Genomic DNA, 24,082 nt, shown 5'->3' on the forward strand with positions numbered 1-24,082 from the left:
GAATTGCTTGAACCTGGGAGGCGGAGGTGGAAGAATTGCTTGAACCTGGGAGGCAGAGGCTGCAGTGAGCCAAGATTGTGCCACTGCACCCAGCCTAGGCAAAAGAGCGAGACCCTGTCTCAAAAACAAAAATGAAAAAAAATTTTCTAATATTTTAGTATTTTATAGTCTATGTTGGAGAAGACTCCAAAGGGATAATGAGCAAAAAGCATACAAAGAACTTGTCATAAGGCACTTTATTAAAATAAAAGTGCTTACATCCCTTTAATGCATTAATCTATTTCCTGAATAACACATGTAATATTTGACAAACACTGAATACCAAGTCTGTCCCTTATAATAGGAAAACATACTATTTTAATAAGTTTTCTCCTCCCACCTTTTACATTTTTGCTCACCATGGTATTGCCTGTAGTATAGTTAACTGGCCTTAAAAAGGGCCGGGGTGGGGGTGATTTCTAGCTAGTGTTTTCTAACAGCAATTGCCAAATGCTACAGAAACCATAAAACAAATTCAAAGAAACATCCCAGGTAACTTAAATTAACACCAGTTTTGAGAAAACCATTTTTATTGTCATCACCACCCAGCTTATCTGTGCTGGATTATGTACCAAATGGCCAGATCTTCTAAAGAACATCTACATAACATTTCTTTCATGTTTCAAGAGATGAAAATAACTGTACAAGGTTAAGTACAAAAGTACACAAGACAGCGGACACAAAAAAATCCATGTATGAGATTTTATCCCCACCTGCAGCTTTTATATATTTGAAAAGTAGAATTCATGAACTAAAAAATATTGTCCTTCTATAGTCCTGTCAAGTTTAATGGAAGTGGGTTTAACCTGATTACAACACTAACACCAGTATCACTGATCTGATATTTACAAAAATTTGTATTTTTCAATAAATTAAAGTCAATGCAACACCCATGCAAGCTAGAATGCTAGCTGTTTGGTGAACAAGGACCTGACATCAGAACAAGAAGTCTATAAGTCCCAAACTTTACAAGTGTCATCATTTTCAAACTGCATCCATTCCTCGCATTGAAGATGTGAAACCCAAACCCATTCCTCTTTGTGTGTGGGTCTGTGATCTTGCCATTTCATACTGAGCATCTAAATTTCGAAATACTTCTTCCTGTTGCTTCAGAGTCTTGTAACTTTCTTCATCAACTGAGCTACACCCAGCTTCATCTTCACTCTAAAGATCAGACATAAAACATTACAGTGAATTCAGATGGAGATTAATATTCTCTCACTTGACACTATTTTTTATTTTTTTGCAGTCTGGAGTGCAGTGGTGCCATTCTTGGCTCACTGCAACCTCTGCCTCCCGGGATTAAGCAATTCTTATGCCTCAGCCTCCCAAATAGCTGGGATTACAGGCGCACGCCACCACGCCCAGCTAATTTTTGTATTTTCAGTAGAGATGGGGTTTCACCACGTTAGTCAGGTTGGTCTCGAATTCATGACCTCATGATCCGCCCACCTTGGCTTCCCAGTGTGCTGGGATTACAGGCATGAGCCACCACGCCCAGTCCCAATTTTTGTATTGTTAGTAGAGATGGGGTTTCACAATATTGGTCAGGCTGGTCTCGAACTCCTGACCTCAGGGATCCGCCACCCTCGGCCTCCCGGTGTTGGGATTACAGGTGTGAGCTAGGCTGACACTATTATTAAATCATACTTTTGGCTGGGCACAGTGTGGCTCATGCCTGTAATCCCAGGACTTCGGGAGGCTGAGATGGGTGGATCACCTAAGGTCAGGAGTTCGAGACTAGCCTGGCCAACGTGGTGAAACCCCGTCTCTACTAACAAAACAAAACAAAACCAAAACAAAAAAATATATACTTTTGGGATGTGTATTTGATCTCGATGACTTAATTTCCATTCATTATTAAACACCTCCATAGTACAAAGCAATATTCTTTCTAGGTCTGGAATATAGCAGGGTGTACCAAAGTTAACTTCGATTTAGTAGGTTGGAAAAAACATAGTATGTAGAAGTAGTCAGGGTATAAATGCCACAGAGGAAAGCAAAATAGAAAACGGGGATGGAGGCTGGGCGCAATGGCTTGGAACTGTGATCCAGGGCTTTGAGAGGCCAAGGTGGAAGGACTGCTTGAGCCCCGAAGTTTGAGGCTGCAGCGAGGTATGACTGCACCACTGTACTCCAGCCTGAGTGACAGAGCAAGCAGAGCAAGACTGCGTCTCTCTCACTAAGTGTGTGTGTAAGGGAGATAGGAATGTTTCAGAATGGGACTGCTTGTTGTTTTACAAAAGGTGGTGGGAAAGAACTCAAACACTGACACCTGAGCAAAGATCAGAACTAAGAAAATGAGGGAAGATTAGTGCAGGACGGCTAACAGCTACTGCAAAGATTCCCTGGCACATTTGAAACTCACCTTAATACCCATCAACTTCCTAAATTTGACATTTTGGTCCTTGTTTCCAAAATTCAATTTTTCCCATATTTCAGCAGATTGGGATTTGTCCTGTTAAGAAACATTAAACTTTAAAACATGTAAAATTTAAATATATTTTTTAGGACATGAAATATCTCAACAATGTCTCAATGAAAAAAACAAACAGCATGGATGGCATTCAATCAATGTAAGTTTAATTACTTCAAGACTTAAGAAACCACAAAGCAGGCTGGGCGCGGTGGCTCAAGCCTGTAATCCCAGCACTTTGGGAGGCCGAGATGGGTGGATCACGAGGTCAGGAGATCGAGACCATCCTGGCTAACACGGTGAAACCCCGTCTCTACTAAAAATACAAAAAAAAACTAGCTGGGCGAGGTGGCGGGCGCCTGTAGTCCCAGCTACTCCGGAGGCTGAGGCAGGAGAATGGCGTAAACCCGGGAGGCGGAGCTTGCAGTGAGCTGAGATCCGGCCACTGCACCCCAGCCCGGGCTACAGAGCAAGACTCCGTCTCCAAAAAAAAAAAAAAAAGGAAACCACAAAGCAAAGAAATATAAGCAAGAGGTTCCAAGAGGTTGGTTATTACTCCTGTAATCCCAGCAGTTTGGGAGGCCGAGGAGGGCAAATCACCTGAGGTCAGGGGGTTGAGACCAGCCTGGCTAACATGGTGAAACTCCGTCTCTACTAAAAACACAAAAAGGTAGCCTGGCGTGGTGGTGGGCACCGGTAGACCCAGGAGGGTCTCAGGAGTCTGAGGCAGGAGAATTGCTTGAACCCGGGAGGCAGAGGTTGCAGTGAGTCAAGATCACGCCACTGCACTCCAGCCTGGGCGACAAGATCAAGACCCTGTCTCAAAAATAAAAAAAATGGATTCTTTTCCTGTCATAGGTCTTTTTTCACATGCAATTTTTGCAACTGCATATGCCATCTGCAATTAATGTCATTTGTCATTGCAAATAATGTTTAAAAAACATAAAACAAAAAACAAAAACCAGTAGCTCATAATCTATGAAAAATCCTAAACCAAGTAGTCTCTTTTCCTTAATACTACGTAATATTAGTTTTCTTCGAAAGCTTGACTTCCATCAATTATGTTTTATTTTAGTATTAACAACTGGCAAATAAGACTATCCTAGCTTTTTGTTTTTTTTTTTTTGTTTTGTTTTGTTTTGTTTTTTGAGACGGAGTCTTGCTCTGTCGCCCAGGCTGGAGTGCAGTGGCGCGATCTCGGCTCACTGCAAGCTCCGCCTCCTGGGTTTACGCCATTCTCCTGCCTCAGCCTCCTGAGTAGCTGGGACTACAGGCGCCCGCCACCGCGCCCGGCTAATTTTTTGTATTTTTAGTAGAGACGGGGTTTCACCGTGGTCTCCATCTCCTGACCTTGTGATCCGCCCGCCTCGGCCTCCCAAAGTGCTGGGATTACAGGCGTGAGCCACCGCGCCCGGCCTGCTTTTTGTTTTTTGAGACAGGGTCTCAACTCTGTGCCCGAGGCTGACGTTGCAGTGGCATTATTTTTTTATTTTCATTTTTTTGAGATGGAGTTTCACTGGAAACTCACTCACTACAACCTCCACCTCCCAGGATCAAGCAATTCTCCTGTCTCAGCCTCCCAAGTAGCTGGGATTACAGGTGCACACCACTACGCCTGGCTAAGTGGCATGATCTTGGCTCACTGTAGCCGGTGCATAACAGGCTCAAGCGATTCTCTTGCCTCAGCCTACCACCACACCCAGCTAATTTTTAAATTTTCTTTTTTTTTTCTTTTTTTTTTTTTTTTTTTGAGACGGAGTCTCACGCTGTTGCCCAGGCTGGAGTGCAGTGGCGCGATCTCGGCTCACTGCAAGCTCCGCCTCCTGGGTTCACCCCATTCTCCTGCCTCAGCCTCCTGAGTAGCTAGGACTATAGGCGCCCGCCACCGCGCCCGGCTAATTTTTTGTATTTTTAGTAGAGACGGGGTTTCACTGTGGTCTCGATCTCCTGACCTTGTGATCCGCCCGCCTCGGCCTCCCAAAGTGCTGGGATTACAGGCTTGAGCAACCGCGCCCGGCAAATTTTCTTTTCAGTACTGACAGGGTTTTGCCATGTTGACTAGGCTGGTCTTGGACTCCTTATCTCAAGAGATTCGCTTGCCTCAGTGTCCCAAAGTACTCGGATTACAGGCATAAGCCACCTGCGTCTGGCCATCCAAGGTTCTTAGAAAGGTAAGCCCAAAGTAATCTTTTTCAATCCAAATTTGTTTTTCTAAGCAATTACTAATTAGGAATAAATGATAGAAGAGCAGAATAAGAGAACTTACCCCTTCTTTCTTGCCCTGCCAAAGCATTTTCCTTTTTTTCTCTTGTTCAGCAAATTTCATTGGATTCACAGCTGCTGGGTTATAGTAGCTAGGAACAGCTATTCCTGTCTCTGCCAAAGCTTTAGCTTGCAGGGCTGCCATCTGAGCTGCCATGGCTATCTGAGGTGTTACTTGTGTTCCTGATGCCAACAGGGCAGCAACATTGAGAACAGAACCTCCAGTAGCTGCAGCTGCTTGAAGAAGATATAAAAATGGTTTTTAAAACATAAACAAATCTCCAAATTACATTAACAAATGATTTATAAAACGCTATGAATGTGCAAAAAGGCAGGATTTTCACAAAATACAAGGAAATGACTGTGTATTAGCTCACAAGTAAGTTTTTAGCAAACACTTACTGTGTTTATCAATGGACATATTTCTGCATAAACCCTTCATATACATTAAAAACCATTTATTGCCAGGCGCGGTGGCTCATGCCTGTAATCCCAGCACTTTGGGAGGCCAACGTGGGCGGATCACCTGAAGTTGAGACTTCGAAACCAGCCTGACCAACATGGAGAAACCCCGTTTCTACCAAAAATACAAAATTAGCTGGGCGTGGTGGTACATGCCCATAATCCCAGCTACTCGGGAGGCTGAGGCAGGAGAATCACTTGAACCCAAAAGGCGGAGGCTGTGGTGAGTCAAGATGGCACCATTGCACTCCAGCCTGGGCAACAAGAGTGAAACTCCGTTATCAAAACAAAACAAAAACCCATTTATTTACTTTGAGGACAGAGAATTCTGCAAATAGTAAGGAGGTATGATTTCGGTGGAAATGAACTAGTGTCTTTAAGGTATGATCACAAAAAAATAAAACCTTACATTTTTTTAAATTTATGAAATCTTCTCATGGACATTTTGTTTGATGCTCACATCAAATATCTGAAAAACTGTATGCAGGTAAGGCTGGGCACAGTGGCTCACACCTGTAATCCCAGCACTTTAGGAGGCCAAGACAGGCGGATCACAAGGTCAGGAGTTTGAGACCAGCCTGGCCAACATAGTGAAACCCCATCTCTACTAAAAACTACAAAAAAATTAGCTGGGCGTGGTGGCAGGCGCCTACACTCCCAGGTACTCAGGAGGCTGAGGCAGGAGAATCACTTGAACCCCAGAGGTGGAGGTTGTAGTGAGCTAAGATCGTGCCACTGCACTCCAATACGGGCGACAATATGAGCCTCCGTCTCCAAAAAAAAAAAAAAAAAAAAAGGAACAGTATGCAGGTATTATGCTAAGGCCAAGTTGTTCAATAAAGCCCCGGTATTTCCACTGTGATTGAGGCAGTCCTCTGTAAACAAAGACACCTCTGATTACCTATTTTTGTCAGTCCAGAATATAACCTTAAAAAGTTCTAATTTACCAACATTATGGGAACCAGAGTTATGAAAGATTGTAATGATGTATTAAAAACAAAATGGCTATTTGTAAACCTTTGGAGTTTCAAATAAGCGCTACTGTTTACCAGGAATGTAAACAACAACAAAAAACCATCTTCCAGATTAAATTTCATGCCAAATCAACAGTAAGCTCTTCGTCATAATTTTCTTTCCTTTGCTTTTTGCGAGACAGGGTCTCGCTCTTGTCACCCAGGCTGGAGTGCAGTGGTATGATCTTGGCTCACTGCAACCTCTACCTCCTGAGTTCGAGCCTCCCGAGTAGCTGGGACTATAGGCGCATGCAACCACGCCTGGCTAATTTTTGTATTTTTAGCAGGGACGGGGGTTTCGCCATGTTGGCCAGGCTGGTCTTGAACTCCTGACCACCTGCCTTGGCCTCCTGAAGTGCTGGGATTACAGGAGTGAGTCACTGAGCCAGGCCTGATACTTTTCAAAATCTGCCATGTTTGTTATGTCTAAAAACTTGATTTCTTGAAAGAGAAATAGGTATTTCACATCAGTTCACTTTCTTGCACAAACTGCATTTCCAAAATGGTAAAAGATATGTGGGGCCGGGTGTGGTGGCTCACGCCTGTAATCCCAGCACTTCGGGAGGCCGAGACGGGCGATCACCATGGTCAAGAGATCGACGCCATCCTGGTCCAACATGGTCTCTACTAAAACCCGTCTCTACTAAAAATACAAAAATTAGCCAGACGTGGTGGTGCGCACCTGTAGTCCCAGCTACACGGGAGGCTGAGGCAGGAGAATCACTTGAATCCAAAAGGCAGAGGTTGCAGTAAGCCGAGACCACGCCACTGCACTCCACCTCAGGCGATGGAGCGAGACTCCGTCTCAACAACAAAAAAATCTGTTGCGATGACTACAGTGTTACATGAACAAAAATACTCATTACCAACTTATCAACAAAAATTATCCACATGGACCACATCAGAAACAAGCTACAAAACACTTAAGTGAGAGAACACTAAAACTTTTACAGTGTACTGATAGGAAGTAGGAATCATAGGTGATTTTCTTCCTATTATTTTCTATATTTTTCAATTTTTCTACAGAAAGCATGTCAAACTTAGGCTGGGCGCAGTGGCTCATGCCTGCAATCCTAGCACTTTGGGAGGCTGAGGCAGGAGGATTGCTTAAGCCCGAGATCAACAATAGTCTGTGAAACACAGTGAAAGGTCCTCTCTACAAAAAGTAACTAAGAAAACAACTAGCCATGCATGGTGATGTGGGCCTGTAGTCCCAGCTACTTGGTAGGCTGAGGTGGGAGGATCACAGAATAACAGAGCAAATCCCTGTCTGAAAAACAAAAAAACCTGAAAGAGCTCAAATCGAGATGACTAAAAAAGAATTAAAAAAAAAAAAAAACACAAAATTACCTGCAGCTATTTCTTGTTGTTTTTGTTTTTCAACCATTTCCTTTTCTCGCTGCTCTTGTAATTTCTTTGCCCTTTCCAACCTGCAAAAATAATTTCAATAAATTTAAAATAACACAATATAAAACCATTATGTATATATCTCCCTATATGTGCATGTACAGAGACAAGCCAATTTCCATAAAATTTTAAATTTTTAGCATCCCTCGGCTACTGATAACCCGTATGTGAAGAAAAAGCAATCATTCTTAAGATAGTATAAGTTACGTTTGAAGAACACAACAACAGTGGTTTTAAACATTTTTGAATTGACTAGCCAGAAATGGGCATAGTTTTTATATGCAGTTCCAATTAACAAGTGAAAAGAAATTACATCTTGCAAGTAACATTGAAAGCTGAGTAAATTTTAGAGCATGGTAAGTAGTAAATAAATTTACAGAATTATCTAAATGTTTCTTGAGGGAGAACAAGCCAGCCAATCAAGACATTCAGATAATTTTTTATATTAAACAGCCCTTAGTGAAGTCTTCAATTTAATAAAAATCAAAAAGTCAAAACTAAAAGGTCAAGCAAATCTTGCCATTCTGTGTAATCTAATAAAATGGGAGGAAAACTTCTCTAAATTAGGAAATTACTTCTAGCAGTTGAAGAAATTTATCATTTGCAAAGGAAGTGGTAACGTGAAACACAAATTCATCCCAAAACAAAATGAATTTTTTTTTTTTTGAGACAGAGTCTCGCTCTGTCGCCCAGGCTGGAGTGCAAAGGCTCACTGCAACCTCTTGGCTCACTGCAACCTCTGCCTCCCGGTTTCAAGCGATTCTCCTGCCTCAGCCTCTTGTGTAGCTGGGATTACAGGCGCGCACCACCATGCCCAGCTAATTTTTTTATTTTTAGTAGAGACGGGGTTTCACCAACGTTGGTCAGCCTGGTCTCAAACTCCTGACCTTGTGATCCGCCTGCCTCGGCCTCCCAAAGTGCTGGGATCACAGGCGTGAGCCACCGTGCACGGCCCAAAACTGAATTCTTGTTCATTCTATTCACTCTATTAAATGAGTAGTGTGCATATTCATTAAATTCGCTAACGAGAATTCGCACACTAAACAAGCTATATGTTAAGTTTACTCAAATATAGCAAATAACAAGTAACATTATCTTCACAACGAATTCCTGAAAGAGAAAATTCTTTACTTCATAAGGATTCCCTGATTTATCAATCAAGCCAAATGCCACTAATGCCCTCTGTAATGTGGTATAAAGGGGACGGGATTGAGGAAACTTGTTTTTGTTCTGGGGCATTATGGGTAATATAAGGCAGGGGTAGTAAATTGGATTTGCTTTAAGAATTGTTAAGTTGGCCGGGCACTGTGCCTCTCGCCTGTAATTCTAACACTGTGGGAGGCTGAGGTGGGTGGATCACCTGAGGTAAGGAGTTCGAGTCCGGCCTGGTTAACATGCTGAAATTCTGCATCTACTAAAAATACAAAAAATTAGCAGGGCGTGGTGGTGGGCGCCTGTAATCTCAGCTACTCGGGGGGCTGAGGCAGAGGTTGCAGTGAGCCGAGATCACACCACTACACTCCAGCCTGGGCAACAAGACTCCATCTCAAAAAAAAGGAAAAAAAAATTGTTCAAATTTACATAAAAGAAATTTAACAAGCTGTAAGCACATATGCATGGAAGGCATAGCATAGGCTTGATTTTGTCCTTGAGAATAAAAGTCTATAGGAGTAACAATAAAATGTAGGCAAGGTGGCTCATGCCTGTAATTCTACCACTTTGGGAGGCCAAGGTGGGAGGACTGCTTGAGGCCAGCAGTTTGAGACCAGCCTGGCCAACATGGCAAAACCCTTCTTTATTAAAAAGAAAACAAAAATTAGCTGGGTGTGGTGATGCGCATCACTAATCCCAGCTTCTTGGGAGGCTGAGGCACCAGAATTGCCTGAACCCAGAAGGCAGAAGTTGCAGTGAGACGAGATTGCACAACTGTACTCCAGTCTGGGCAACATAACGAGAGACTTCGTCTCAAAAAAAATAATAATAATAATAAAATAAAAAATAAAAAAAAATTAAAAAAGTAGGTCACAGATCTGAAATCTATTTCCTCAACAGTTTTAAATCCCGACATTTAACACCAAAAAAGAAACCAATATAAAAGGTCTATACGTGGTAGTTTCTTATTAACAAAAAAATTCTCCACATTTCAAGGTAGTAAATAATCTGATATTCTGAAATTAAAGGACTACATTTAAAACTTTATCTGAAAGATCACCAAATAGTCTATGTCAATGAAATGTTAGATGCTATTAACAGCTTCACTTTAAAAAAATCCAAAAAGGCAAACAGGTTAGACTTACAGCATTCAAGTAAATAACTTAAGGGCTTAAAAAATATTTGTCAGAGTTAATGAAATTACAATCCAGTATAAATTAAATCCTAATCTACTGATACTAGTTTCAGAAAGACGATATGAGTGACTACAACTGGTTGCATTAAAATGTCCACTGAAGATTTGGAATTAATACCATTCACTAAGGTGAATGGAAAGAAGGAGTGAGCTCACACTTTTGCTGCTGTTCAGCTGCAGTTTCTGTCAGGCTGGGTTCCCAGGGCAGCACATCAGGTTACACTGTGTTACCAGCCTGGGCAACATAGGGAGACCCCGTCTTCTCTACAAAAAATACAAAAATTAGCCAGGCATGCCTGTGATCCCAGCTACTTGAGAGGCTGAGGTGGGAGGATTGCTCGGGCCCAGGAATTCAAGGATGCAGTAAGCCGTCATCATATGCCACTGCACTCCAGCCTGGGCAGGACCCTGTCTCAAAAAACAAAACACCTTAATTATGTAAAGAGAGAAAAAAAATCAAAATCTACAAAGTCTATTTTTCAAAATATGGGAAATGCTGCAAACAAGTGCTTGGATTTCATCTTAGTTTTTGCCTCTCTATGAGGCAGTTCTTTGAATAGTTTTGCAGATTTCAATACATAGCAGCGCTGTGTGTGGTTGCACCATTACTCATCTTTGAAACAGCAGAAAATTTGTGTGTGTGTGTGTGTCTTTTTTGAGACTGAGTCTTGCTCTATTGCCCAGGCTGGAGTGCAGTGGTGCGATCTCGGCTCACTGCAACCTCTGCTTCGTGGGATCAAGCAATTCTTGTGCCTCAGCCTCCAGAGTAGCTGGGATTACAGGTACCCGCCACCATGCCCAGCTAATTTTTGTATTTTTAATAGAGACAAGGTTTCACCATGTTGGCCAGGCTGGTTTCCCAACTCCTGACCTCAAGTGATCCGCCCACTTTGGCCTACCAAAATGCTGGGATTACAGGCGTGACCCACTGCACCCAGCCGAAACAGCAGAAAATTAAAAAAAAAAAAAAAAAAAAAACCACCAAAACCACAATGATCTCCCATAGTTATCAGGAATAAAACTTACAAGATCAAAGAAATTGGCTTATAATGTATTATCTGTTATTTGCCATCTTCAAAATAATAATATTGACAAAATTTTACTTACTGTTTCAGGTATTTTGTCTATTTGAGGGAGAAAAACAAAAAGTAAAGGAAAAGTCATCTTAGATGAGAAAATAATAGTTCTTGAACCAGATTTAAGACTCAAGAAAAAAGTTTCAAATGCAAACTGAAAATATTTGGGAGTCTAACTTTGAGAAAAATGAAATCAGTCAAATCACGAAGAAAAACACAGAAATTGTTGTAGACATCTCAATCTTTTAGTTGTGCAAATGTTTAAGATGAGAATTAAACTATTTACATAGTTCTAAATCACAAATATGCCCCTGTATTATTAGATTTAAGTATGCAAATCATTCTCTTACTGAAAGCATTCATCTTATCTACACAATTGAGCATTTATTTAAAGGTGAACAGGAACAAATGAATTAAGAAATATACACACCTTCTAGCTAAAGCTTCTTGTGCATCCATTGCTGTGTTTCTGCCTCTGAAGGGAGGTGGACTTGGAGTCCGGCTTAAACTTCTGCTAAATCTTCTCGGCTTTTCAATTCTCTTCTTTCTATCTCTGTAGTAAACCATATTTCATATGTCAAATTATGGCCGAGTCATAACTATTTTGTTAATAAGAAATCAATTATATTTACATAGTTCAACAAAAATCGCAACGATACAAAAATATTTACATTTTGAGATGCAAAAAATTTAAACTTCTCTGTTACAGCTGAACTCACTGGAAACAATTGTTTCCAACTCCCTCAACCCTTTTTAAGAGACAGGGTCTCACCATGCTGCCCAGCCTGGCCTCCGGTGATCCTCCCGCCTTAGCCTCCAGAGTACACAGGTCTACAAGCATGCCCCACTGCATCTGGCTGTTTCCAATCTTTTGCAAAGTATCCAATGTTGCAAAAGCTAGCCTTATACATTAGTCATTTTGTGCTCGTGTAGGTCAATACGTACACCACAGGAATCATTCCTACATATTTTCATCTATAGTGAATTTGTAGATATTTTTCAAAAATAAAAAGTTATTAACCACTAAAAACTAGATGTCTGGCTGGGTGCGGCGGCTCATGCCTATAATCCTAGAACTTTGGGAGGCTGAGGCGGGCGGATCACCTGAGGTCAGGCGTTCAAGACCAGCCTGGCCAATATGGTGAAACCCCGTCTCCACAAAAACACAAAAATTAGCCATGCATGATGGTGGGTGCCTATAATCCCAGTTACCCGGGAGGCTGAGGCAGGAGAATCGCTTGAACCCAGGAGGCAGAGGTTGTAGTGAGCCAAGATTGTGCCACTGCACTCCAGCCTGGGCGACAGAGTGAGACTCTGTCTCAAAACAAACAAAAAAACTAGACGTCAGTGACCAAAAAAGCACTTAAAAAAAAATTTCTTAATTGGTAAGGTTCAAATTAGTGAACTACTACAAACTAGAACCACTGAGTAAAAATTCATACTGATTTAATAAAGATCAAACAAGTGATAAATCATAAAAACCAAGTTACTGTATTAAGCACAGGTCCCTTTTTAAATGTGTATTTCAATCTTTCATACATTGACCTAAGTTGCAATTAACAAAATAGTATACTACTGTCTTATGAAACAAGCAGAGAATAATGCATTCGTTGAAGAACATTTATAATTAGTTTTCCTCCTGTGCTCTTTATTGTACACTTCCTATCTCAGCAAAGCCTCCTCCCACCAATCAAGATAATCTAAATTGTGTTCATTTACAAACAAAATCTGAGGTAGTTTGCACAATACAGTGGGTTAAGCACATGGATGAAATTTGCATTTAGATATATCTGAAACCTGGTCCTGGCTCTAGCACTTAATGATATTGTTTTGGAATTCTGGGGCAAATTTCTTAAACGTTTTTAAGCATGATAGACTTACCTTTCAACATGGTTCTTCTGAGAACTAGATGAGCTAACGCAGACAAAGAGTTCTAGCATATAGCAAAGTGTAAGTATGCAAAATAGATTTCAGTTGTTTGTGAAAATAAAATAAATACAACGAATCCAGTGTTGAACACAACTGAATTTCTTTTGTTTTTGTTTTTTTTTTTTTTTTTGAGACGGAGTCTGGCTCTGTCGCCCAGGCTGGAGTGCAGTGGCCGGATCTCAGCTCACTGCAAGCTCCGCCCCCCGGGTTTACGCCATTCTCCTGCCTCAGCCTCCCGAGTAGCTGGGACTACAGGCGCCCGCCGCCTCACCCGGCTAGTTTTTTTGTATTTTTTTAGTAGAGACGGGGTTTCACCGTGTTCGCCAGGATGGTCTCGATCTCCTGACCTCGTGATCCGCCCGTCTCGGCCTCCCAAAGTGCTGGGATTACAGGCTTGAGCCACCGCGCCCGGCCATTTCTTTTGTTAAGACAGGATTCACTCCTGTCACCCAGGCTGGAGTGCAATAGCATGATGTTGGCTCATTGCAATCTCTGCCTTCTGGGCTCAAGCGATTATCCCACCCCAGCCTCCCAAGTAGCTGGGATAATAGGTGTGTGTCATCACGCCAGGCTAATTTTCATATCTTTTGTAGAGATGGGGTTTCACCATATTGCCCAGGCTGGTCTTCAACTCCTGGGCTCAAAAAATCTGCTCGCCTCGTTGGGATTACAGGTGTAAACCGCTACATCTAGCCAACAACTGGATTTTAATAGGCCTACTCATACCTGCATTTCGCAAGAGATTTATCAACCACACGAGAATACTTGTGAATGCTATTCAAGTGGCTAGGTCTGTTCTTCATATGTTAGGTAATGACTAAAATAATTTTACTATAATCTATAAATAAAATTGACCCACTATTTTAATATTCTGTTACTGAGAAGATAAATGGACTCTCTGAGGGTCCTATTAAATTTTATTCAGGATGATAGTCACCTACCGACTCCTACTCCTTGTCCTACTCCTGCTTCTAGTCCTATGCCTGTGTCTTGATCTTGAGCGGGAACGAGACCTGATCCGCCGTTTCCTTTCCCTGCTTCTGGATCTTGATTTCTTCCTCTCTCTGCTTCTGGATCGAGATTTCTTCCGCTCCCTACTCCTAGATCGAGACTTCTTCCGTTCTCTGCTTCTACTACGATGGCGTCTGAAATTAAAGTACACAAATTTGTAATTAAGAGTTGTGCTGTTTCACTTATATCCATCATGAATTAGTTATCTGTAGTAACACAATTAAGACAAGCAAGTAACTGCACTATATTATTTACAGAAATGTGACATTTTCAAAGGAAATAAACTAAAAATGAACCCTTCATTTTGTTTGATAATTTGTCCTAGAACATATTAAAGCTATTAACATGTCAAAAGTGTTCAATGCATCTTACCAAATTTAAGCTTCCATTTAATACTCTTCCCGCAGTAGTTACAAAGCTTAATACTTATCTACTGAAAATTTTAGTCTGATACCACACACACCCCACAGCATTCTCCAAAAAATACCCCACCAAAAACCATTCACAAATTTGAGCTGTGATCCAGTTTCTCAAAAATCTTTTTATCTATACTCCAACATCAAAAAAATCTAGATTGCAGTATAGCAGCAAACACCTTCTACATCACATCAATGACGCAAAAGGACTGTTTAGTGGCTTAACCCACACAGTTTAACAATATGATTTTTTCAGTGCCAGACAGATTAAGTGGTTAAAAATCTCAGCTGGACAGAGTGACTCACTCCTGAAATTCCAGCACTTCAGGAGGCCAAGGCTGGCCGGCACATTGCTTGAGCCCAAGAATTCGAGAACAGCCTCCACAACATGGCCAAAACCCGGCTCTACAAAAAATCCGAAGAGATTAGCTGGCTGTGGTGGCGCATGTCTGTGGTCTCAGCTGCTCAGGAGGCTGAGGTCGGATCACTTGAGCCCTGGAGGCCAAGAGGCTGCAGTGTGCTGAAAGCATACCACTGCACTCTAGTTAGGGCAACACAGAGACCATCTCAAAAAAGAAAATCTAGGCCGGGTGTGGTGGCTCACACCTGTAATCCCAGCCCTTTGGGAGGCTGAGGTGGGTGGATCACCTGAGGTCAGGAATTTGAGACCAGCCTGGCCAGCAGGGTGAAACCTCATCTCTACTAAAAATACAAAAACTAGCCAGGCATGGTAGCACATGCCTGTAATCCCAGCTACTTGGGAGGCTGAGACAGGAGAATTGCTTGAACCCAGGAGGCAGAGGTTGCAGTGAGCTGAGATCATGCCACTGCACTCCAGCCTGGGCAATACAGCGAGACTCCGTCTAAAAAAAAAAGAAAGAAATCTAGGCACTTAGTTGAGATTTAGTCATCCCTTATCCCCCATTTTTGGAAACCATTTTTGATGACGAGAAAGCAAAGCCCAAAGCCCAAAGGAAAACAACAACGACAACAACACAAACCCAAACAAACGAACAAGAAAAACTCCCTAATTACGATTTTTTTTTGGGTGTTGCTGGGTTGATGAGAAACTTTACGTAACTCAAATCTTGTTAGAAGATACTAAATTATAATACAAAATGATTTACCTTTCACGAGACCTAGATCTTGAGTGACTTCTGCCTCTTGATGACTTTCTTTCTTTGCGTTTGTGCCTGTCCTCACCATTTTCAGATGAATTTAGTCGCTCTCTTCCTTTATCAGAAGAATGTTCTTTGTCATTATGTTCCTCAGACTTGTGTTTCTTAGAGGATTTATCTTTGGATTCATGTCTTCTTGCCTGTTTTAAGAAGAAGTTGGTTCTTTCAGGAAAATAGTGCAACAAAGAGAGTTAGTATGGGTATCAGTAGACAAAAAATGTTGTGATGCAACATTAGTAACCTTAGGAGTGTGTGGCAAATAAAAAAAAATGATCTAGTTTCACATCACCCAAATGTTGCAGATGTAATTACTAATTTTTTTTTTTTTTACTATAAACACCCAAAATGTAGTTCCTCCCCAAAATATTTTCAATACTACAATAGAAACAATGATTTTTAAAGTTGAAATATTGAAAAGCCATTATGCCAGACAAAAGAGGAATCCCTTATGTTTATCTAAAAGAATATAGACCATGTATATACATCAACTACTAAATCCAGAGTACATAATATTAAGTAATGGAGATAATGACACAAAAAGTGCACCAGAAACGCATTTCAATTAGTATAATTATTACTAAGTACTAATTATTTTCTATAATTTCAAATTATTTTACACAGAGATGCAGTGTCCCTTTTATAGTTATACTGCCCGCTACATCCTCTAAAAGATAGCTCTTGATTTTCCTCCCAATGTCTAAACTGTGAAGGAATCACTTTTCATCTTGCAGTATCCCAACAGGCTTGGAGGAGTATTACATTTCATGTACCTAGGGTAGAAATGGCAACTGTATGTTTTAATTTTAAAGAAACCAAACTAGGTATAACAATTAATCCACGTGCCACTACACAATACATACTGCCCCCATACTTTAAAAAGACCAAGGCCTTCACATGTGCATTCAGAGACTCAGCTAAAATTAACTGCATAATCAAGTCTCATCCTACCAAATACCAAAGTAGAAGTGCTACATACTACAGTTCCCTACAGGAAGATCTGTCAAATTCATCTTGTAGCTAAAACTTAAAATCCTAGACATCTCTGAATCACTAAATTTTAAATCTGGAAGGAAACTCATATCCTCTAACTTAATCCCTTTATTTTATGAACAACTAAGATCTAAAGTTACAAAGCTACATGGGTGAGCTGAACCTATATCCCATGTTTTTCTGATGCCCAGGCTACTACTTTTCCACCGTAATAAGACATTACTGTTTCCCAAAAGGCCATAGCATGTTTCTTTCCACTCACGATTAATGTTTCTTAAAAATAAAACTTGGCCAGTCATTTTGGAACATGCATGATGATACAGCTGAAAATCATCATAGTATGTAATTTATTATTTGTAGAAAAATAAGAGACCTGGAGACACAACTAAATTTTAGTTTCATTGCCAGTTCTCTATATGAGCTTAGAAAAGAAATTTTTCTTGGTTTTGCTATAAAGAGGCAGACTGGAAAAGTCTTAAGTGGTTAAACTTCTAAAGGTTTTAAAGTTTATTTCAAACCAGTTTTTCAAACATAACATTACTATTAATTTAAAAAAAAAAACATTAAAACCCTTAACTGATTTAAGATATATTTAAGGGAAATAGGAGTTTGAATGACTAATAGTTACCTTATCATGAAGTAGGCTTATTATTTTGCTATCTGAGTCTGCAGCGTCTTCAGTTCAGTCTCTTCGCGCATTAGCACGCTGAGTATGATTTATTATAGAAATGTTATCATGTGAGCTAAACAAAATAGTCATTTTCACAAAAACTCTCCTAAATTAAAAATTTAACAGAGCTTCCATTAGGGGAAGAGGTGAAGTCCCTGCCCACACTTGTTTTAGGAGTCCCTTGCCCAGCCCCCACAACTCTTCTTCCTTTCTGGCTAATACTTCTACTCTTCCTTATTGGCTCATTCCTGTCTTCTCAGGTGGGTGAACAAGTAACTCCTCTGCAATAGAGCTGTTGTCTTTCATTTTCCTCAAGTTTTGGTGTCACCGCCACCTTTTCAGCTGTCCCTCACTCAAACCTTCATTTCAAAATTCAATACTATTAGGGAAACTGAACTAGTTTGCAAAAGAAAAAACTCCTCTTATCATTCATAAAGAAAAAGCAGTCCACAGATATATAGGGTATTGCTATGTAAAGATGATTGCTGTTTAAAAATCCTGAGCAACTCTCAGGCACCAGGAGACTCGGGACCTCGAATTAATGGAAGCTCTGTGTGACAGGCCTAAAAAAACCAATCATATTCTTCATATGAAATTTTTATTGTGAGTATTTTCACAATATAATAAAATTAAGGTTTTGAAGGTACTTTTCACATAAACATCTTCTTCAAAAATGATGAATAAAAGTCATGCTTATTTTATAACCCAATAAACCTTTTAAATTTCAAGTTTGGTACTTACCTTGACAAATGTCTTATATTCATACAAATCTTTCTACCAGACACTTTATAAGTATTTTAAAGTACCTATTCACTACAAAGTGTTAATTACCTCTTTGCTTCTGCTCCGGCTCCTGTGTTTTCTTCCTTCATTATCTGTGAATACACACAAAAATATTCACCATAAACAAAGTTGGAGAAACATCTCATCTCAAAAAACTCAACACTGGAGAGAAATCACTCCCATTAGTCTTCTTCCAATGACTAATTTTTTTATGGCACAAGTGGGATTATTCTACATTAATACAATACAAATGTGAAACAAATCAAGAAATCTGAGCAAACCAGGATATAAAGCAGCTTAGATACATCTTTTAAACAGTCATAGACTTTTAGTATTTTACATACATTCTGACCCCCCATCTAGTTTCCGAGTCTACAGCAAATTCATAAGGGGGTTTAGTAGAGACAGGTAAGCCATTAAGAAAAATAAAAACGGCCGGGCGCAGTGGCTCACGCCTGTAATCCCAGCACTTTGGGAGGCCGAGATGGGCGGATCACGAGGTCAGGAGATCGAGACCATCCTGGCTAACACAGTGAAACCCCGTCTCTACTAAAAAATACAAAAAACTAGCTGGGCGAGGTGGCAGGCGCTTGTAGTCCCAGCTACACAGGAGGCTGAGGCAGGAGAATGGCATGAACCGGGGAGGTGGAGCTTGCAGTGAGCTGAGATCCCGCCACTGCACTCCAGCCTAGGCGACTGAGCGAGACTCCGTCTCAAAAAAAAAAAAAAAAAAAAAAAAAAAAAGAAAAAGAAAAACGAAAGAAAATAAACAGGTTGAATTATATTTGATATGTTCCAACATGGCAAAACCCTGTCTCTACTAAAAATACAAAAATTAGCTGAGCTTGGTGGCGCATGCCTGCAATCCCAGCTACTCAGGAGGCTGAGGCTGGAGAATTGCTTGAAGCCAGGAGACGGAGGTTGCACTGGGCTGAGATTGTGTCAATTTTTGTATTTTTGCTTCCAGCCTCAGGTGATCTGCCTGCCTTGGCCTCCCAAAGTGCTGGGATTACAGGCTTGAGTCACTACGCCCGGCCAACAAACTAAACGTATGTCTTCTTATACAACAGGTCTACATATCTTATACAAATGCTCATATACCACCTCTAAGAATTCATACCTGACTTTCGTTTTCTTTCTCTTGACCTTGATCGTGATCTTGAATAATGATGTTTTGAAGCTCTAGGAGAAACAGATATATCTGACTGCTCTTTTTTCTTATCTCTATCTGGTGATGTCTTTTCTGGGGCTAGTCCATCTCGTTCTGTATCACTAGCCTAAAAGTTTAAAAACAAATGATTAAAGTTCTTAATTACATTTTAAATGTTTTCAATTTCTTAAAAGAGGGACAAAGGAAGGGAAGATAGTCCCAGTCCCCCTCATCAATAAATCAGAATGCCTGCTTTCCAAATAGCTAAATATGCTTTGTACACTAGCAAGCCTGAATGACTTGAAATGACGAACCTGATAATTAAGCGAGACCTACATATTTAGAGTGATGTAGCTTTAGTTTTCTTTTTTTTTTTTTTTTTGAGACGGAGTCTCGCTCTGTAGCCCAGGCTGGAGTGCAGTGGCCGGATCTCAGCTCACTGCAAGCTCCGCCTCCCGGGTTCACGCCATTCTCCTGCCTCAGCCTCCCGAGTAGCTGGGACTACAGGCGCTGCCACCTCGCCCGGCTATTTTTTGTATTTCTTAGTAGAGACGGGGTTTCACCGTGTTAGCCAGGATGGTCTCGATCTCCTGACCTCGTGATCCGCCCGTCTCGGCCTCCCAAAGTGCTGGGATTACAGGCTTGAGCCACCGCGCCCGGCCTGTAGCTTTAGTTTTCTAACGATTATTTTTATAACTTTTAAAACATGGGGTGGAGTGAGGGAGGAATAAGGGCTCTAAGTATTTCCAATAAGCATTCAAGCAGAGAAAATACAGTCCTTTTCAGATGTGTGAATGCATTTAACTGACTTTACCAATACTTTTAAATTAGCATACACATCAATCAAAAATGAGTTGTTAAAGCCTAAAGATACTCAAGACCGTAAAATCTTAAAACAGAATGCCTTAAAAATATTATAAAATAATAAACAGAAAATTAACTTACCAAAGTGAGAACCTCATCTTAATGTCATAACCCTCTAATGAAAACAGCCCCTTGGCACAGTGCTGCTGGAAAATATGGTCTGCCTCTCCTCACATGTGCTCTGGGCTATGAAAACATTAAGTTGTTTCTGCTTTAAAGCATTTTGTAAGTAATTATTACAGTATAAATTTTACAAGTTTCAACTAATGCGGAAGGTAGACAATGGTTGGCTAACTGACCAGAGAAGATAATATGAAAATAAAATAATTGATACACCTGGGGAATTGATTACTTAGGAAGGGTTGGCAAGCTATGGTCCTCATCCTGTTTCTGTATGGCCTTGAGCTAGGAATGGTTTTAACATTTTTTTTTAAAGTAGTTTAGGCATATTTAATAAATAACTTCAGTAAATAGCACTGTAAAGAGTGAACTGTTAAAACTAAAGGCACTTACAAGGCCAGTGCTGTGGCTCATGCCTGTAATCCTAGCATTTTGGGAGGTTGAGGTGGGCGGACAACCTGAGGTCATGAGTTTAAGACCAGCCTAGCCAACATGGTAAAACCCCGCTTCTACTAAAAACACAAAAATTAGCTGAGTTTGGTGGGGTGTGCCTGTAATACCAGCTACTTAAGAGGTTGAGACAGGAAAATGGCTTGAACCCAGGAAGCAGAGGTTGAAGTGAGCTAAGATTGCACTACTGCCCCTCCAGTCTGGGAAAGAATGTGACAGAGACTGCACATGGCCCACAAAGCCAAAAATATTTACTATCCAGCCCTTTACAGAAATAGTTTATGGACTTTTCACAACATCAGAAGGAATCTGGATTGAATAAAGAGGGAATCGATATAGTCTTCAGCAGAAGGAATCACATTAGAGAACTTCCTCCTTTAGGAAAATTAGTCCAGAAAATGAATACCAAATATCAAGTACAATGAATGGGTGTATTGCATTTTAACAAATGAAGATGTGAGAAGTCGGGTTACTTCAACAAGTATTTACTGAGGGTCAAAAATGTGCCAAAATCAATGCTAGACTTAGGGAATAAAACAATAAATTAAAAAAAGAAAGGTTTTACAGTTCAATTATGAGGTGAAAGACATAAATTACATGTTATTCCTCTAACAATGGTATAAAAAGAACAGTAAGAAATAAAAGAAAGTAACTCCCAGGGAGGCTCTCATGCCAGCATACTGTATACGTACTTATTTCTCCAGTCTGGGTGACTTCTGGAACCACAAAATTTTTATGCCGAAAGGTTTTCATCCCTTATAATAGAGTTCAACTTTGTCGTTTCACAGATGAGATCCAGCAACATCAGCTGACTTGCTTAAAATGATACTGCATCTCCATCTCTTTACTGTCTTTATTACTAATAAATGATGCTGTATTATTAAGGACGATTCTGATTTTTCAAGTGAATAGTGGACATTTGGATTTTTTTCATCATTCTCCTTAAGGACTATTTCAGACTCATCTACTACTTGCTAAGTGTTTGTACAGCTTACACTTGGTAAACAGAAGGGATCTCAAAAATTTCAAGCACCGCTATCACTTCTCTCAGTGCATGACACTTTCTGTCAGAGACAGAATTCCTTAACTACTGGCAATCCCATTTACTTCTGCAGAGAACAAGACTAGAATCAAAAGCAACCTTTGCATGGAAAAGTTAGGCAATTTTCAGGCAACGGTTTATCTAACTTTATGCTTAACATCACAAAGCTAGGCAACAGAGAAAACTCCCTGTGACACAGGCTAACCTAAACTTACATCAACCATTTTCATCTGTAAAACAGACTACGGAGCAACAACAAAAACCGTCTTAACACTAAACAGATAGGAATGACAGGTGGTCACTGAGGCCATGGAAAACTTTTATTTCCCTGAGGATATTTTATAGTAGCATAATGCAGGTATCCAGGAAAAAACCCACCAACTGAATATTAAAATTGCTCTGAAATTATCTAAGCTTTAATTTAGTACGAATCTATGTGTACACATAAACGTTAACTGCAAAACAGCCTTCTATTCCAGCACTGGCTCTACGAGGCAGCCACTTTGGTTTCTTACCATTTACATTTTGTTGCAAACTCTAATAACGGCTCGAAACATAGTAGACAAATCTTTTTCCACTGCGAAGGATGTAAGCACTGGATTGAATACTAGGCCACTTCTCTAGGGGACTGTCTTTTTATTGAACAAGGCACAGAAGAAGTACATGTTTGAATTCACTTTTTAAAATACTGGAACCCGGTCGGGCGCGGTGGCTCACGCCTGTAATCCCAGCACTTTGGGAGGCCGAGGCGGATGGATCATCTGAGGTCAAGAGTTCGAGACCAGCCTGTCCGACATGGTGAAACCCCGTCTCTACTAAAAATACAAAAAAATCAGCCGGGTGTGGTGGTGGGCACCTGTAACCCCAGCTACTTGGGAGGCTGAGGCAGGGGAATCACTTGAACCCGGGAGGCGGATGTTGCAGTGAGCCAAGATCGCGCCATTGCACTCCAGCCTGGACAAGAGCAAAACTCCGTCTCAAAAAAACACAAAAAAACCCTGCAACCCAAGAAAAATAGTATTACTCTTTAAGTATACTGAGGCCCAAAACACTAAACAAATGAAAACAGTAAGTAAAAACAACGAGTCCAAACTCAATCAACTAGATATTGGAGAGGTAGGGAGAGGAAGAAAATCATCTGCCTAATACCAGGCATTCCAATTATCGGGAAGAGCAAACTTTAAAATTATCACTACGTTTAAGAGTCATAATTATTACCGAAAATGATATAATTTTTTAGTCAGTAAAAAGGAATGTAAAATATTTATATTTTCCTTTTAACGGAATAAAAAAAGTAAGCATAAAATAATGTGGATCCGTCAGAATTGGGCATCTTACACACACGCAGGCTTATTGTTCAGAATAGGTAATTTACGAACGGCAGCTTCTCTTGGGTCAACGAAGGGTTTAAATTTAAAGAAGCAAGGTCAGTGACAAGACTTAACTATAATACTTCTCGGACTTCAAATTGATGACATCACGGGCCACTTCGGAAACCGCGCATCAGTCAGAATTGGTAGTTCTACAACCTTTTAAGCTGAATTTTCACTCCCTTTCAGCAATACTTTCCTAGGTCGTTAATACACAATAATAAGGCTTACACTGACGAACACTAATTGAAATTTTACAACTAGAAACATCTCATTGACGGTACAAAAAAAAAAAATTGCTACAAGTCGCTCTCTTCTGCCACACTATCCCTTAACAGACACCACCTTTTTGATCCAGTACTTTTCAGAGACCACTCCTGATCGTCTTTCTCTTTCCCAGCCCCTTTCTTCACTGCAAATTCTCAGGCCCTAAAAAAACTTAGCATAAATCACTAGCCAGGGTGAATAAGCGAAAATGGAGGAAGTTCAGCGGGGCAAAAGGAACGTAGGATTGGAGAAGAGAGGAGGAAAGTTCTGGAAAAAAAAGGCACTCCCTGCAGCTCCCCACCCCCATCAACACCGCCTTACTTCCCCCTCCCTACAGCAGGCAGCCATGATGGCGGGCGCAGAAGAAGGCCGCGGCGCCATTTTGTCCACACACATACACACGAACAAGGCTCTGGGAGCCGTTCACCCACTCCTTGGAATGTCGTAGAAAAATATCCCTGGCGTTAAACTCAGATTCGGTACCTACCGCCATAGTTCAGAGTCCCGGCCGCTAGAGCGGCGCCTCCACTTGTCGCTTTCAACAGTACCGGCCGCTCCGAAGCTTCGCCTCAGACTAAATCGCTCGCGCGAGAGACCCGGATGGCACAAAGGCGAGGAGGCCCGGCGCGTCGCACAGCTTGCTGGGAGTAAAAAGGGCGGTAACAAGAGTTTCTATAACAACGCAATTCGAGGCGGTGATTGGGTGTTCTTTCAAAGGGGCGTGTAAGGACCATGAAGAGGGCGGGGCCAAGAATACAGCCTAGGAATGCGCAGTCGGGAGAACAAAACTGGCGGAACTCAGGGTGGGGCAACGTCCTAT

At 40.9% G+C, this 24,082-nt stretch overlaps 1 protein-coding gene across 22 annotated transcripts; it reads right to left on the reverse strand.

Annotated features, from left to right (window-relative positions):
* Positions 1-221: 221 nt before the first annotated feature.
* On the reverse strand, positions 222-23,851 carry RSRC2 (arginine and serine rich coiled-coil 2). Of its 22 annotated transcripts, none has more exons than XR_012420808.1 (12): positions 23,750-23,851; positions 19,120-19,276; positions 18,048-18,091; positions 15,506-15,696; positions 13,893-14,096; positions 11,453-11,575; positions 11,054-11,070; positions 10,103-10,210; positions 7,543-7,622; positions 4,722-4,951; positions 2,408-2,497; positions 222-1,203 (listed from the first exon to the last, which is right to left on the reverse strand). XR_012420808.1 is itself a non-coding variant. In XM_074008298.1 (11 exons), exons 7-11 carry the CDS (start codon positions 11,479-11,481, stop codon positions 1,024-1,026), a joined length of 609 nt encoding a protein of 202 aa, XP_073864399.1. In that variant the 5' UTR covers positions 11,482-11,575; positions 13,893-14,096; positions 15,506-15,696; positions 17,175-17,252; positions 18,048-18,091; positions 19,120-19,276; positions 23,750-23,851; the 3' UTR covers positions 222-1,023. The 22 variants fall into 22 exon arrangements, 16 of the variants coding, with proteins under 16 accessions (XP_073864399.1, XP_073864395.1, XP_065381357.1 ...); XR_012420806.1 differs by having other exon boundaries at positions 4,722-4,954; XR_012420805.1 differs by lacking the exon at positions 11,054-11,070.
* Positions 23,852-24,082: the final 231 nt, after the last annotated feature.

Source organism: Macaca fascicularis, chromosome 11, assembly GCF_037993035.2.
Source record: "Macaca fascicularis isolate 582-1 chromosome 11, T2T-MFA8v1.1".
NCBI classification, from domain to species: domain Eukaryota; kingdom Metazoa; phylum Chordata; class Mammalia; order Primates; family Cercopithecidae; genus Macaca; species Macaca fascicularis.

Coding starts and splice junctions, on each gene's coding strand:
- RSRC2 (XM_005572508.4), bottom strand. Junction 7,623..11,452: donor CAAGAAGCTTTAGCTAGAAG/GTGTGTATATTT, acceptor TTATTTTTGCAG/GTTGGAAAGGGCAAAGAAAT. Junction 4,955..7,542: donor ACAACAAGAAATAGCTGCAG/GTAATTTTGTGT, acceptor ATCTTCTTCAAG/CAGCTGCAGCTACTGGAGGT.